The 14,465-nt window shown below is 40.6% G+C and overlaps 1 protein-coding gene across 3 annotated transcripts in view; it reads left to right on the forward strand.

Moving 5' to 3' along the window:
- The window catches only part of REEP1 (receptor accessory protein 1), a 105,087-nt gene that overhangs the window by 55,415 nt on the left and 35,207 nt on the right, over positions 1-14,465 (forward strand). For all 3 annotated transcript variants that reach the window (XR_007402939.1, XM_049095560.1, XM_035700732.2), the window contains exons 3-4: positions 3,920-3,996; positions 11,481-11,601. Coding sequence is in view for 2 of the 3 variants with exons in the window: in XM_049095560.1 (XP_048951517.1) it covers positions 3,920-3,996; positions 11,481-11,601 (198 nt within the window). In the remaining variant the exon portion in view is untranslated. The remainder of the gene's footprint in view (positions 1-3,919; positions 3,997-11,480; positions 11,602-14,465) is intronic.

Raw genomic sequence — 14,465 nt, forward strand, 5'->3', positions numbered from 1 at the left:
GATATTAGAGCATAGTTTAAATACTAAAAGGAAAAAGACAGTATACTGGGGAATTTAGGCTCCTGGCTGTGTTTCTGGATACCAGTGTTGGGAATTCCTGGATTCCGGGCCCCAGAATGCCATGAAACGTACAGTTGGAAAGACCTTCTTTGCCCCTTGCTGAGGAGCCTGTGCAGCATGTGGTCTCTCAGACAGCAATTACTTTTGATGAATGAAGACAAGGTGGTTTGCAGGGGACAGTCTTGTTTTTCTGAATAAAGAAGACCTCTAAGTAATCTGTTGAGCCACATGTTTCAGAGTTACAAAGACAATGGGCATTCACCAGAACTGCCTTTATTTTTTGAAAGATATTTTTGCTGGGAATAGAATTCTAGGTTGACATTTTTTTTTCTTTCAACATTTTAAATATGTTATCCATTTTCTTCTGGTATTCATCATTTCTGATAGAAAGTCATCTCTTGTCATTCCCTTGAATGTAATATGTCTATTCCCCCTTGCTCTTAAGATTTTCTTTCTTTTTTTTTTTTCCAGCAGTTTTACTGTGATGTGCCTGGGTATGGTTTTCTTTTTTCTTTTTTAAGATTTTATTTATTTATTAATGAGAATATACAGAGAGGAGACAGAGAGAGGCAGAGACACAGGCAGAGGGAGAAGCAGGCTCCACGCAGGGAACCCGACATGGGACTCGATCCTGGGTCTACCAGGATCATGCTCTGGGCCGAAGGCAGTGCTAAACTGCTGAGCCACCTAGGCTGCCCTGGGTATGGTTGTCTTGTATTTGTATTGTATTTATCTTGTTTGAGGTTTTCTGAGCCCCCTGGTTCTGTGGATTTGCTAATTTTGATCAATTCTGGAAAATATCAGGCATTATTCAAATAATTTTTCTGTCCCATTCTTTTTCTTCTTCTCTGAAATTCCTATTCTGTATATGTTAGATTGCTTAATGCTATTCCACAGGTATTGAGTCTCCATTTTTTTCCAATATGGACTTCCATCTTATTGACTTTATTGTCTTGTCTTCAAGTTCACAGATTTTATTTTTCTTATTGTATCCAGTCTGCTCAAGTCCATTCAATAATTTAAAATTTTTTAATATTTAAAATTTTTAGGGATCCCTGGGTGGCACAGCGGTTTAGCGCCTGCCTTTGGCCCAGGGCGCGATCCTGGAGACCCGGGATTGAATCCCACATCGGGGTCCCGGTGCATGGAGCCTGCTTCTCCTTCTGCCTATGTCTCTGCCTCTCTCTCTCTCTCTGTGACTATCATAAATAAATAAAAATTTTAAAAAAATTTTTTAAAATTTCAAATACTGTGTTTTTTAGTTTTAGGATATCATTTGGTTCAAAAGAGTTTCCTTCTTTCTCTTGAAATCTCTAGTCTCTTCACTCAATATGTCTACTTTTTCCTGTAGATTCTTTAACAGGGTTTTACTTTTTCAAGAAAAATATCGAACATGCCGTTGTCTTCCTAGAATGTCTTAAGTGATAACAAAAGAAAAATTAGCTTTTGTAAAAAAAAGCTTTGTTGATAAATTGTTAAATATCTGTATATTTTTGGTGAGGGGTCTGTTTGGATCTTTTGCCAAGTTTTTAATTGGGTTGTTTATTTTTTATTACTGAGTTTAAGAGTTCTCTCTATATTTTGAATATGAGTTATTAGATATATATAAGTATTGAAATATTTTCTCTCATTCTGTAACTTATCTTTTTATTCTCTTAACAGTGTCTTATAGAGCAAAAGTTTTTAATTTTAATGAAGTCCAACTTACCAATTTTTTTCTTCCATGGGTCATGCTATTGCTGTTGTGTTAAAAAACTCACTGCCAAGTCCAAGGCCATGTTAATCTTCTAGAGGTTTTATAGTTTTGCATCTTCTTTTAAGGCCTGTGATCATTTTGAGTTAATTTCTGTAAAAGATAAAAGAGCAGTGCCTAGATTCATTCATTCATTCACTCATTTTCTTATTCATTTATTGATTTACTTACTTATCTATGTACTTATTTATTTCATGTGATCTCCAGTTATTCTAGCACTGTTTGTTGAAAAACTATCCTTTCTCCATTGAATTGCCTTTGCTTCTTTGTCAGAGATCAGTTAACTGTACTTATGGGGTCTATTTCTGGGCTATGTATTCTATTTGTCTATTCTTCCTTTTTTAAAAGATGTATTTATTTAATAGAGCAGGAGGAGGGGCAGAGGAAGATGGAGAGAGAGAATCTCGAGCAGATTCCCCACTGAGTGCAGAGCCTGATGCAAGGCTTGATCCCTGGACCCTGATATCATGGCCTGAACCAAAATCAAGAGTCATACACTTAAAATGACTGAGCCACACAGGCACCCCTTCTGTTCGTCCATTCTAAGGATATATCTATTTATTCCCTTAGCATGAACTCTGTCTTAATTATTGTAGCTTTGTAGTAAGTCTTGAAGTCAGTGTCAGGCCTACAACTTTATTCTTCTTCAGTATTGTGTTGGCTATTCTTGCTCTTTCACCTTTTGATATAAACTTTAGAATCAGTTTGTTGGCATCCACAAAAGAGTTTGCTTGCATTTTGATTTTGATTTTATCAAATCTATAGATTCATTTGGGAATAAATTACTGATATGTTGACAATATTGAATCTTCCTATCCATGAACATGGATTATCTATTTGTTTAGATCTTTTTTGATTTCTTTCATCAGAGTTTATAGTTTTCCTTACATAGACCTTTTACATGTTTTGTTAGATATATCCCAGAATAATTTTTTTTACTGCTAATGTAAATGGTATTGTTTTTTTTTTAATTTCAAGTTCCAATTGTCTAGAAACATAGGAAAGCAATTGACTTTTACATATATTTTTAAAAGATTTTATTTATTTATTTTAAAGATTTATTTATTTGAGAGAGAGAGGTGAGGGATAGATGGTGAGGGACAGAAGGAGAAGGAGAGAGGGAGAGAATCCTACGCAGACTCCTCCCTGAGCATGGGGCCCAACCCTGAGCTTAATCTCATCACCCTGGGGCTGGAGATCATGACCTGAGCAAAAACCAAGAGTTGTACACTACACCAACTGAGCCACTCAGGCACCCCAAGATTTTATTTTTATTTATTTATTTATTTATTTATTTATTTATTTATTTATTTACAAATATTTTATTTATTCATGAGACACATTTTATTTATTTATTTATTTTTAAATATTTTATTTATTTATTCATGAGAGACACAGAGAGAGAGAGAGAGAGGCAGAGGGAGAAGCAGGCTCCACACAGGGAGCCCTATGTGGGACTTGATCCTGGGACTCCAGGATCACGCCCTGAGTCGAGGGGAGGCACTCAACCACTGAGCCACCCAGGTGTCCCCCAAGATTTTATTTTTAAGTAATCTCTAACCCAGTGTGGGGCTTAGATTCACAATCTCATGATCAAGAGTCATATGCTCTACTGACTGAGCCAGCCGGATCCAATTTCTGTGAGGGACTGTGAGACTTTTCTACAGGAAAGCATTATTAAGTGACTACCATTTCATTCTTGAAAGTCTGATCTGGTTAAAGTTCATTCCAAGATATATCTCTGTTAAGACCTGAACAGTTTACTAACCTGGTATTAGTCTTGGTAAAATGACCTACCTGAATTCTGAGTCACTCCTGGTCTACAGGTCCTCCTAGTTCATGTGAGGGTTAGAAGATCACCCAGGATCTACTTTGACATTGTATCTGGATCATTTGTGGAAACAGCATATTTGCCTCTAGCCCCAAGGTCTGGAGTGGAAATGGACACGAGTAGTGGAAGGATAGGGAGGAAGGGTTACAAATGAAGGATATGCTGCCTGCACATGCCTCAGCATCCACTGTCTGAATCTCTTGTTCTTGATGTTGGGCAGTCAGCCATTTATCCTTGACCTTTCCTATTAGCTTTGTTGCTTTCTCTTTCAACAGGTCAAATGGATGATGTACTGGATTATATTTGCCCTTTTCACCACAGCAGAGACATTCACCGACATCTTCCTTTGTTGGTAAGTACTCCAGGAATTGGGACTTTTCAAGGGAAGATGTTTCCTAGTGTCAGTGGAGAGGTGGGAAAGGTCTAGAAGCAGTTCCAAACCTTCAGAACAGAGAAGCAAGTTCATAGATGTTAACTGGCATAGTTTTAATAAGTTAATCTATAAAATTGCTCTTCAAGTAAATATTTGTTCAATGACCTTATAAGAGCAAATATTGTTCTTATAGTATAATGATATAATGATGGACAAAATAAATGCAGTTCCTCAATTAATGTAGTTGGTAAGGAATCATTAATATATCAAAAAACAAAAAGGAAGGAAACAGTACACACAAGTTTTCCTTTAACTAATAAGGTTAAGTTTCTCTCAAACACCATTCACTCTCATCATAACTACTATTCACAATTGTATGTACTTTAAAAATATTTATGTGTGTATATATACACACATTTTTGTTTTTATTTTTTTATTTTATTTATTCATGGGAGAGAGAGAGGAGAGAGAGAGAGAGGCAGAGACACAGGCAGAGGGAGAAGCAAGCTCCATGTAGGGAGCCTGATGTGGGACCGGATCCCGGTACTCCAGGATCATGCCCCGGGCTGAAGGCAGGCACCAAACCACTGAGCCACCCAGGGACCCCCTATACACACATTTTTAAAAAAGATTTTATTTATCAGAGGGAGAGAGCAAGCGAACATGAGCAGAGTGGGGGAACAGAGGGAGAAGCAGACTCCCTGCTGAGCAGGGAGCCTATTACAGGGCTCAGTCCCAGGATCCTGGGATCATGACCTGAGCCAAAGGTGACACTTAACCAACTGAGCCACCCAAGTGCCCCCTTTTTTCTTTCTTTTTTTTTAACAGTGGTATTATAGTATACATAACAGTTTGAATTTTGTTTATTAAATTTATGTTTTAAATACTTTCAGGTAAGAATAAATAGATCTACCTATTTTTTCAGTGGCCACATGGAATTTCATGGTATAGATGGACCATAATTTATTTAATAAATCCCCTTTCGATGGAAATTTTTTTGCCTTACCAACAGTGCAGCTATTATAGCAATGGAGCAAGTAAAAATCATAAACTAGGTCTATGTATTAATATATTACATTTTCTGTGTTGTATGAATGTTTTACCATGGTCAGTTATCATCAGAGACAATAACAAAAATATGTGTATTTTGGAGAAAGTCCTTCTCCAAAGAGGATCAGTATGAACTTACCTCCAGGGTGTCATAGGCCAAGGACCAGACCTGAACACCACTTCTGTGAATCCTGTTTTGTATCAGTGGTTTTAATGACCTTAGTATGTAGATTTTCCCCCTGAAGGGGCCTAGCTTTTATCTCCACTGGGAGAAATAGATGTCTCAGCCATTGTAGCCTCAAGCTGTAGGGAAGAAATGTGGGTTACCTAATTTAATGTATTTGTGCCATTCTGCACTTCCCTGTGCCCAAATAAACAATAGACTCAGGATGGGGCTAAGTCTCCAGATGTCTCTAGGAATGGAGATGGAACTCTGTGGAGCCATCCCTCATTTAACCCATGCTGCAGGGGCTGGCACTAGGGGTCAGGCCCTGTATTGTGCAGAGCTGCATTGGGGAGGCTCTCGTGCCCCCACGGAGATGAGGGAAACAGGCCAGGTCCAGTAGGACTGTGCAATCAGTTAAATGTCATGGCCAGCACCACATGTCCTGCAGGTTCCTCCTGAACAATGTCCTGTGTGTGGTGCTGGGGCCTCCTCCTATCCCTCCTGTTTCTCCTATCCCTTCTAGAGAACGTCATGGGGGAATAGAGTTAGTCTTATGAGCTCTTTCCCAGGGATATCGGCATTTCTATCTCACTGCTTTTGGCTAAGTGGAAATCAGGTCTATGATGGATGCGCCCCTCCCTCGTAGCTGGAGTATGTTTTTACCCAGTCCTGGAACTTCAGAGTTTTATACTTAATAAATGCTTATCAACTATTTCTGGAGTTTATTTGATTTTTATTTTTGGGACATGAATTAGCTTTCCATTGCTGCTGTAACAAATTGTCACAAATTTAGGTGCTTTAAAACAACAGAAATTTATTATTTCAGTTTCTGCAGGTCAGAAATCCAGGTAGAATCAACTGAGTCCTCTGCTTGGGGACCCATAAGGCCAAAATCAGGGCGTGGCCAGGCTGGGCTCTTATCTGGAGACTCTGGGGGGAGACTCCACTTCAGTTTCCTTTAGATTGTTGGCAGAATTCAGTTCCTTGTGGCTGTAGGACTGAGGTCCCCATTTCCTTGACATGAACTTCCTACTTCATCTTCAAGCCAACAATAGCATGTCAGATCCTTCTCATGCTTCAAATCTCTGCTGTCTGCTACCAGCCAGAGAAAGATCTCTGCTTCTGCTTTTAAGGGATCCTGTTAGTAGTTTAGGTCTACCCCAATAATCCAATATAATTTCCCTGTTTTATAGTTAGCTGATTGACCATCTCAATAATGTTCTCATAATCCCTTTTGCCATGTTAAGGGAACATATTTGTGGGAATAACATCAGGATGAGAATGAGAAGGTCATGGGATCAAAATTCTGCCCACCACAGGAGGGCCTCTGATACCTGATATTCTGGTGCTTGTGCACAGGGGCGGATAGAATCCTCCTTCTCCTAATCCACATGGAGGCCTTTGCTGGCCGGTTTTAGCGGGAGCTGTCCAGGCGGTTTATGTATGGGAAGTGAGGGTCTTGTCCATCTTCTGCAGGGAAGAGGTTAGGAACCTTCCCTGCCTGCTTTAGCCCACAGTCTGGTCATGCCCTCAGCCTGCTTTCTCTCTCTCTCTCTCTCTCTCTCTCTCTTTTTTTTTTTTTTTTTTGCAAACCGGCAGGTATTACAGGGCAAAGTCTCCTCACTTCCTCTGGGAATGGCACAGAACAGGCTGATCAGACAGAGCCCCTTTTCCCTTGCAGGGACATGGACACCAGCTCAGCAGCTCTGCACTCTCTTTATATTGAGAAAGAGGGGAGGGAGACAGAGAGATTGAAGCTTCTGTTCTTCCTGGAAGCACCTCCTGGCTTCCTGGGAAGCATCCTTAATTCTGGTTCACTTCCAGGATTGGAGATTGCCCCTCACCTTTATATTCTCTTCCTAACTCCTCGATCATCCCCACTGCCCTCTTTCCACCACTCTCCTAAGGCAGTTCTCTCTTCATAATTACCTTTTTTTTTAATTTTAAGATTTTATTTATTTATTTGACAGAGAGAGAGAGAGAGAGAGAGAGAGAGAGCAAGCACACAAGTAGGCAGAGCAGCAGGCAGAGGGAGAAGGAGAAGCAGATTCCTCACTGATGAGGGAGCCCAACTCAGAGCTCAACCCCAGGACCCTGGAATCATGACCCAACCTGAAGGCAGATGCTTAACGAACTGAGCCACCCAAATGCCCCTTAACTTTCTATCTTGATGTAAACAGCAATTGTCTGTGGTCGCAGGAGACATAGGATGGTGTCCTGTTTCACAATTTCTGTAGGCAATTTCATTTAATTTTTTAACATATACAAAATAATGTATCACATGGCACAATGAAATTGAAGCAATACACTAAAAAGTAAATCTCAAAAATTAAAAAAAAAAAAAAAAAAAAGGGATCCCTGGGTGGCGCAGCGGTTTAGTGCCTGCCTTTGGCCCAGGGCGCGATCCTGGAGACCCTGGATCGAATCCCACATCGGGCTCCAGGTGCATGGAGCCTGCTTCTCCCTCTGCCTATGTCTCTGCCTCTCTCTCTCTGTGACTATCATAAATAAATAAAAATTTAAAAAAAAAAATAAAAAATAAAAATAAAAATAAAAAGTAAATCTCTCCTCTCTTGGGCCTTCATTCTCTCTCCCCAGAGATATGACTGTTAAAAGTTACTTGTGTTTTCTTCCAGAAATTTTCTGTACACATTAATTGCACGTATTTTGACAATTTAATCACTTGTCCGGTCCTCTTAGGAAACATTTACCCCTCAGGAATGTGAAGGTATAACATCAGAAGAGTGGGAGCCTGCACCTCCCCCATGTACCCCAGTGCTGTTTACTTGCACCTGGGGAGGCAAATACATGCTAGAGCTTATCATCAAGGAATGAGCAGGTTCCTTCTCTGCTTCTTGGGTGAAGGCTGTGATGATGGTAGGTCAGATGGAAGATGAGTTGGTTGGTGGTAATTGTGTGGCCAAATGAGCCCAGTGACCCTTATGATACCTGACAAGGGCCTGGTCTTGGGGTGATGATTCCAGGGGCAGTTTGAGATAATCCCCAAAGTATACTGTTAATTGTGTGTGCGAGAGTATATATGTGTGTGTATGTGTGTGGTGGAGAAGTGTGGTGTGGGAAAGGAATTATAGAATATTACCATGTGTGTATGGGGGATTGCTAAAGGAGTCATGTATACCCACATGATTTTATATTGTAGGCATTGGAAGTCTACTACTGAAAATGTTTTTGCTTTTGGAAAAGAGACTAAAGGTCTGGGATGGGAGACTGTTATATACTCTTTTGGACATTTGAATTTTTAAAACCATATGCATGTACTACCTATTTTTTTTTTAAACACATCTTTTACATAAGCAACAAAAGTGCTGCTGTGTGACAGACCCCTTGGGATTCTGTGTGTATCCTGTGTTGATGCCTGAGCTTGCTACATTCATTTGCTTTCCCCTTGGGGCTGGCAAATAGTTGTTTTCAAGACAAAATTTCTTCCATTATTAACCACTGGAGGGTTCAAATGTGGAAGAATCACACCTCTCTTCCTTTGGCCTCTTCTCTCTGATGGCTGTGAAACATTAAACAATCTTGAAGTGACAGTATCCTGGAGTTGCTGAGGGAATATTCGGGAAGAGCCTGCCAGAGGCAGAAGGCAGCAGATCCAGGACCTCGATGAGGAAAGCAGAGTGGGTGGAGCTGCTGATTTCGGGAGTCTGTGTGAGAATTGAAGGCTCTGAACTGACTTGCCGGAAATTGCTCTTTATTTTCAGCTGCTTTATGGCGGGGAGGCAGGGTGCGTGGGAAGGATCTACTTGTTTGATTCTTCAGACTAGCACAGGTGTCCTTTTCCCTCAGGGCATCCTGTTTTAAGGGTACTCAGGATTTGTTTTCATCAAGTATGGTAATATTCATAGACTCAGAAATGACTGTCATGAAGGAAGAAGTTCATTAAAATTGCAGATCCCACATAGAATAAATATTGCTAAAGTAAATATTTTAATTGCTTACTTATTATTCATTGGCAGTAAATTGAGCAGGAATCACTTTTTTTCTTTAAATGCTGCCCTATTATTGAAATACAAAATAGCGGGATAAGCACTGGGTGTTATGCTATACGTTGACAAATTGAACTCCAATAAATAAATAAATACATAAATAAATAAATAAATAAATAAATAAAATGTAGCTCTAAAAAAAAGAAATACAAAATAAAACATTTAGAATTTGAAAAAAAAAAAGTCGCAGTCCCTAGAAACAGGAGACACTGCATGTGGTGAGGTCAGTCAAGAGACAGAGGTAGAAAGCGTGGGCAAGAACCTATATTGTGGTTTCCATGGAACGAACAGGCAAGGTAGGGTAAACATGTTTAGGATTAGCTAGTCTGAATACTTTCCTTGGGCTCTGGGGTGTAGGGGCTGTCCCTTGGTGGCTGGTACCTGGCCCTGGGGTGATAAGAGCAGCTGGAGAATGGCCCAGACTGCAAGAGCTCCTAAAGGAGGTGATTGGGGTTAGGGCTGTGGATTGTTTGGTTTGTTTATGAGAGGCTTGCTTGTGGAGGAGTTGTTTTCCTACCTTTAAGAATGGGCTGACCCCAGGAGGGGCAGGCTCTCCAGAGTCAGGAAGGTCCCAAGACATCAAAGCATCAGAATACAGAAAATAAAAAAAACATAGTACACATCAGGACAGCCAAATATTGTTGCACAGGTTGTATCTAGCACAAGATATCTGGCCAGGATGGTAAGTAGGGCTAAAATTCAAATGAAGCCCTGTTCACTAGTTGTGGACCTGCAGGACTGCATCCAGTTGAAGGGGCTGGCTTTTTCTTATTCATACAAAGGCACCATGACAGAGGCCCATTATGGCATTTGTCTCAGGTTACTGTTCTGAATCATTTGTGATTATTTGATCAATCTCTGTTTTCGTGACTGAGCCATCAGTTCCAAGGATGCAAGATAGTCCTTATCTGTTTCCCACTAGAGTGAAAGCTCCAAGAGAGCAAGGATCAGGTTTGCTTTGTTCACCACTGACACATCTTGGTGCTGGTAAATGTTTATGTGATGACTAAATGGACAGTGTGCAGGATTTCCGACTCCAGATTTTTTTTAAATTTTATTTATTCATTCATGAGAGACAGAGAGAGAGAGAGGCAGAGACACAGGCAAAGACACAGGCAGAGGGAGAAGTAGGCTCCATGCAGGGAGCCCGACGTGGGACTGGATCCCTGGTCTCCAGGATCAGGCCCTGGGCCGAAGGCAGCGCTAAACCGCTGAGCCACCCGGGCTGCCCCCAACTCCAGAATTATATGTTACCTGTACCCTGAACTCTTCTTTTGACAACAAAAAGATCATCCTCTGTTCTCCTGCCATAGAATTGATTAGGGTGAGTAGCATCCTCTTTGCTGGCTAGAGTTTGGCTCCTGTCCTTGACTCTTCTGGGGCCAAAAAGGCAGCCAAGCAGGGGAGGCTTTTTATTCTCAATCTGGAGATTCTTTTGTCAGCTTCTCCCTGTTACAAATCCTCTAGTGGTTCATGCCTTCGCGGCTGCCAGTGAAAAATAAGTGACTGAATGTAGGGCACAGAGGGATATGGCTTTCTGAACCCACCAGCTGTGGCTGGAGCCCTGGCTCCAACCTAAAAAAATAGAACCCTGTAGGAAGACCCAGAGGCTGCTAGGCATGGCAGTAGGGTGATTGCTGAAGAGAACCTGGATTCCTGGCTTGCTTTGACAAAAAAAAAAAAAAAGAAAATAAGAACCAACTTTCTTTTTTTAATTTTTTTAAAGATTTTATTTATTTACTCATGAGAGAGAGAGAGAGAGAGAGACAGAGACACAGGCAGAGGGAGAAGCAGGCTCTATGCAGGGAGCCCGATGTGGGACTTGATCCTGGGACTCCAGGATCACACCCTGAACAGAAGGCAGAAGCTCAACCACTGAACCACCCAGGCATCCCAGCTTTCAAAAGAAGCCTTGTAGGGGGTGCCCCTAGCTGGCTCAGTCTGTAAAGCATATGATTCTTGATCTTGGGAATGTGAGTTCAAGCCCTATGTGGGGTGTAAAGATTACTTAAAAAAATAAAATCTGAAAAGAAGAAGAAGAAAAAAAAAGGAGGCCCTGGGGTTTTGCTCTGTGTTTACAAGTGTACACATACACCATGGGTGGAAAGAGGAGGGATCCTGGGGCCTGCAGCCATGTGCAGGCAGGGGAGGTGTCTGTGTTGCTGGGTCTCATCCTTCACAGGCCCCAGGCAGTGTTGCTGAGACCCTAACAGAATGTGTATTTTCTCATCTCTCTCCAGGTTTCCATTCTATTATGAACTAAAAATAGCATTTGTAGCCTGGCTGCTGTCTCCCTACACAAAAGGCTCCAGCCTCCTATACAGGAAGTTTGTGCATCCCACACTGTCTTCAAAAGAAAAGGTAATTTATGCTGCTCAGCCTTTGACTCCTCCTAGCAAGTAAAAAATCTAAAAAGCAGTAAGTAAAAAAGAGTGTTTTATTGTAGGAGACCTTAGATCGTCTCTTATCTGCCTCCAACAATTTGTTCCTTCTAATCTTTTTTTTTTAATCTATTTTTCGGACATGTTTGGGAATAGTGGTGAAATCCTGAAGAAGATATTATGTATCATTACTTATTGAAAAACATTTCCATAAATTTAAACAAAGGCAACAAAAGATTCACTCATAATTCAACTCGCCAAACTGAATTTTCTTCCTTTTGTCCTGCTCAGCCCCTGTCCTTTTATAGATAATGGATTTTTTTCATAGACTATTAAAAAATACTTTTAAAACTTAACATAGGAAAGTGGAAGCATAAAGTGATTAAATGACTTGAACTTGTTACCCAGATAGCTACAGATAGACACTGGAAGATACGACATCTCTTGTGCAGTGTTTGTTTTATTGTTCAGTGATAAATACATGCCTACCAGTGGAATCTCTGCTATTTTGGTACTTATCAGTTGATAAGTACTAATGAGAGTAGTCATAATAATTTGTTTCCTACTATTTACCTTTTGTGTTTATTTTGCTTCAAAGTACTTCACAAACATCTTTGCAATGAAAATAATAGATTTGTCTCATGTCAGAGATGGAAAAAATCGCAGGAAAGGGTCAGCAATAACTAAGTATTCAAGTAAGGATTACATCTCTTGAAAGTAATTTTAATTGTAAGCTGCTTATAAGATAATAGAACTGTATAAAATGATTTTTTGTTTAACATCTCCGCTGAACTTAATTTGCTGGATTTACTTTCAATAGATTGTTCTATTGTTTTTTTTAAGATTTCGTACAATAATAAATGCATTACCTCTGTCTTACTGATTTGTTTTGATAACTTCTTTTTTATATGCATACCAGTCTATTTAAACCTTTCTTTGAAATAAAATTCTAAGTATACCAAAAAGAACCCTAAATACCCAAAAAACAAATACTTAACATAAACACAATATTTAAATTCTAAGATCTTCAGCATGTGTGCACATAACCCATTTGTACTTGATCTTCATAATGATTCATGAACACCACAGTACATAGAAACTCATTTCTTCTTTTTTGACTTATTGTCTTAAATTGCCAAAAGTGGGGATCCCTGGGTGGCGCAGCGGTTTGGCGCCTGCCTTTGGCCCAGGGCGCGATCCTGGAGACCCGGGATCGAATCCCACGTCGGGCTCCCGGTGCATGGAGCCTGCTTCTCCCTCTGCCTGTGTCTCTGCCTCTCTCTCTCTCTCTGTGTGTGTGACTATCATAAATAAATAAAAAATAAAAAATAAAAAAATAAATTGCCAAAAGTGGGATTGAGTCCAAAATTATATAATCCATTAATTAGATTACATGATCTTCTAAACTGATTGGGATATGACACTTAACAAAATAGGAGCACTGGAGGTGGCTTTTTATATAAATTTCTATTGTTTCTGAAAGTTGAGTACTTAGGACTTCTAGGGGGAGGCTTTAGGGGAAGGTATTAATTGGATGAGCAGATCACTACAGACATTTCCAAGAACTCTTTTAGGAACTAGGATACAGCACTGGCTGTCTCAGAAGGGTGGATTTTGAGGAATGGGATCTCTCTCTTGCCCTGGTTGTCACATCCCTACTCTTTGCTTACCTTTCTCCAGATGCTGGGTTTACCCTGAAGCCATCAGTGTCATTTCCATTGAAGTCAAGGAGACTGGCTCTTAAGAGCTGCCAAGAATCCCACCAGAGTCAGTCAGGGGTCACAATGAAAACTTAGTGTGGTGACTTGTTGTGGAAGCCTTAAACAAGGAATGCACGGGGGTCGACTGTCCCACTTGATTCCTCAAAAAGGAAATGCACTGATATGCCAAACTTCAAATGAGACCAAGACCAAGTGTCATTGTATTACTAAACTCTGAAATGAGCTACTATGATGTACAAAACAGCTGTTCTTTAAAAGAGAGAGAGAGAGAACATGAACGGGAGAGCGGCAGACAGAGGGAGAGGGAGAAGCAGACTCCCTACTGATCAGGGAGCCTGATGTGGGACTTGATTCCAGGACCCTGGGATCATGACCTGAGCCAAAGGCAGATGCTTTACCAACTGAGCCACCCAGACACCCCAAAACAGCTGTTCCTTAAATGGTGACAACAAAACAAACCAAATCAAACAAATGAAAAAATAAGCCAGAGTTGATGCAAATTTGAAGTAAACCACTATTTTTGTCCCTGGGGGAGAGACTTCAACCCTCTTTCCAACCTTCCCCTGACCCTGGAGATGATTCTGGATGACTTCTCATTTTGCTTTTATTTCATTATCTGTAAAATGATCTCTCTTATCAACAAAAATAGCACTCATCTCTTTCTGTGTCCTCATTTCTCCCCCTTGATACCTACATGGGGAGGTATTTGGATATAGTATGAAAAAGCTACAGAATAGAAGAATTTCAGAGCTGCAAGAACCTGACCCCTTTGAGATAAGAGGTTGGCAGTGGTTCTCACTTATTGAAACTAGCCACTGTGTTAGATGCTTTACTGGAATGATCTCATGTAATCCTCACTGTGCTCCATGAGTTAGGTACTGTCACAGTCCTCATTTTGCAGAAGGCTAAACACTTGCCGAGACCTGACAGCCAGTCTGAGGTCTGAGGTTAGATGTTCCATTCTTGGCATTCTCTCCCCCTTCAGTTCCTTCATTGTCTTATAGAGTGGCTGTGTGTAGAATGGCAGGATGGTCCACATTCAGGACCCTTGGAGCCTTCCTGGAAGGCTGGAGGACTTTAGGAACAATCCTAGGGTATTGCTCGAAAAAACCTTCTTGGATCA

Source organism: Canis lupus, chromosome 17 (genome assembly GCF_003254725.2).
Source record: "Canis lupus dingo isolate Sandy chromosome 17, ASM325472v2, whole genome shotgun sequence".
In the NCBI taxonomy this organism is placed as follows: domain Eukaryota; kingdom Metazoa; phylum Chordata; class Mammalia; order Carnivora; family Canidae; genus Canis; species Canis lupus.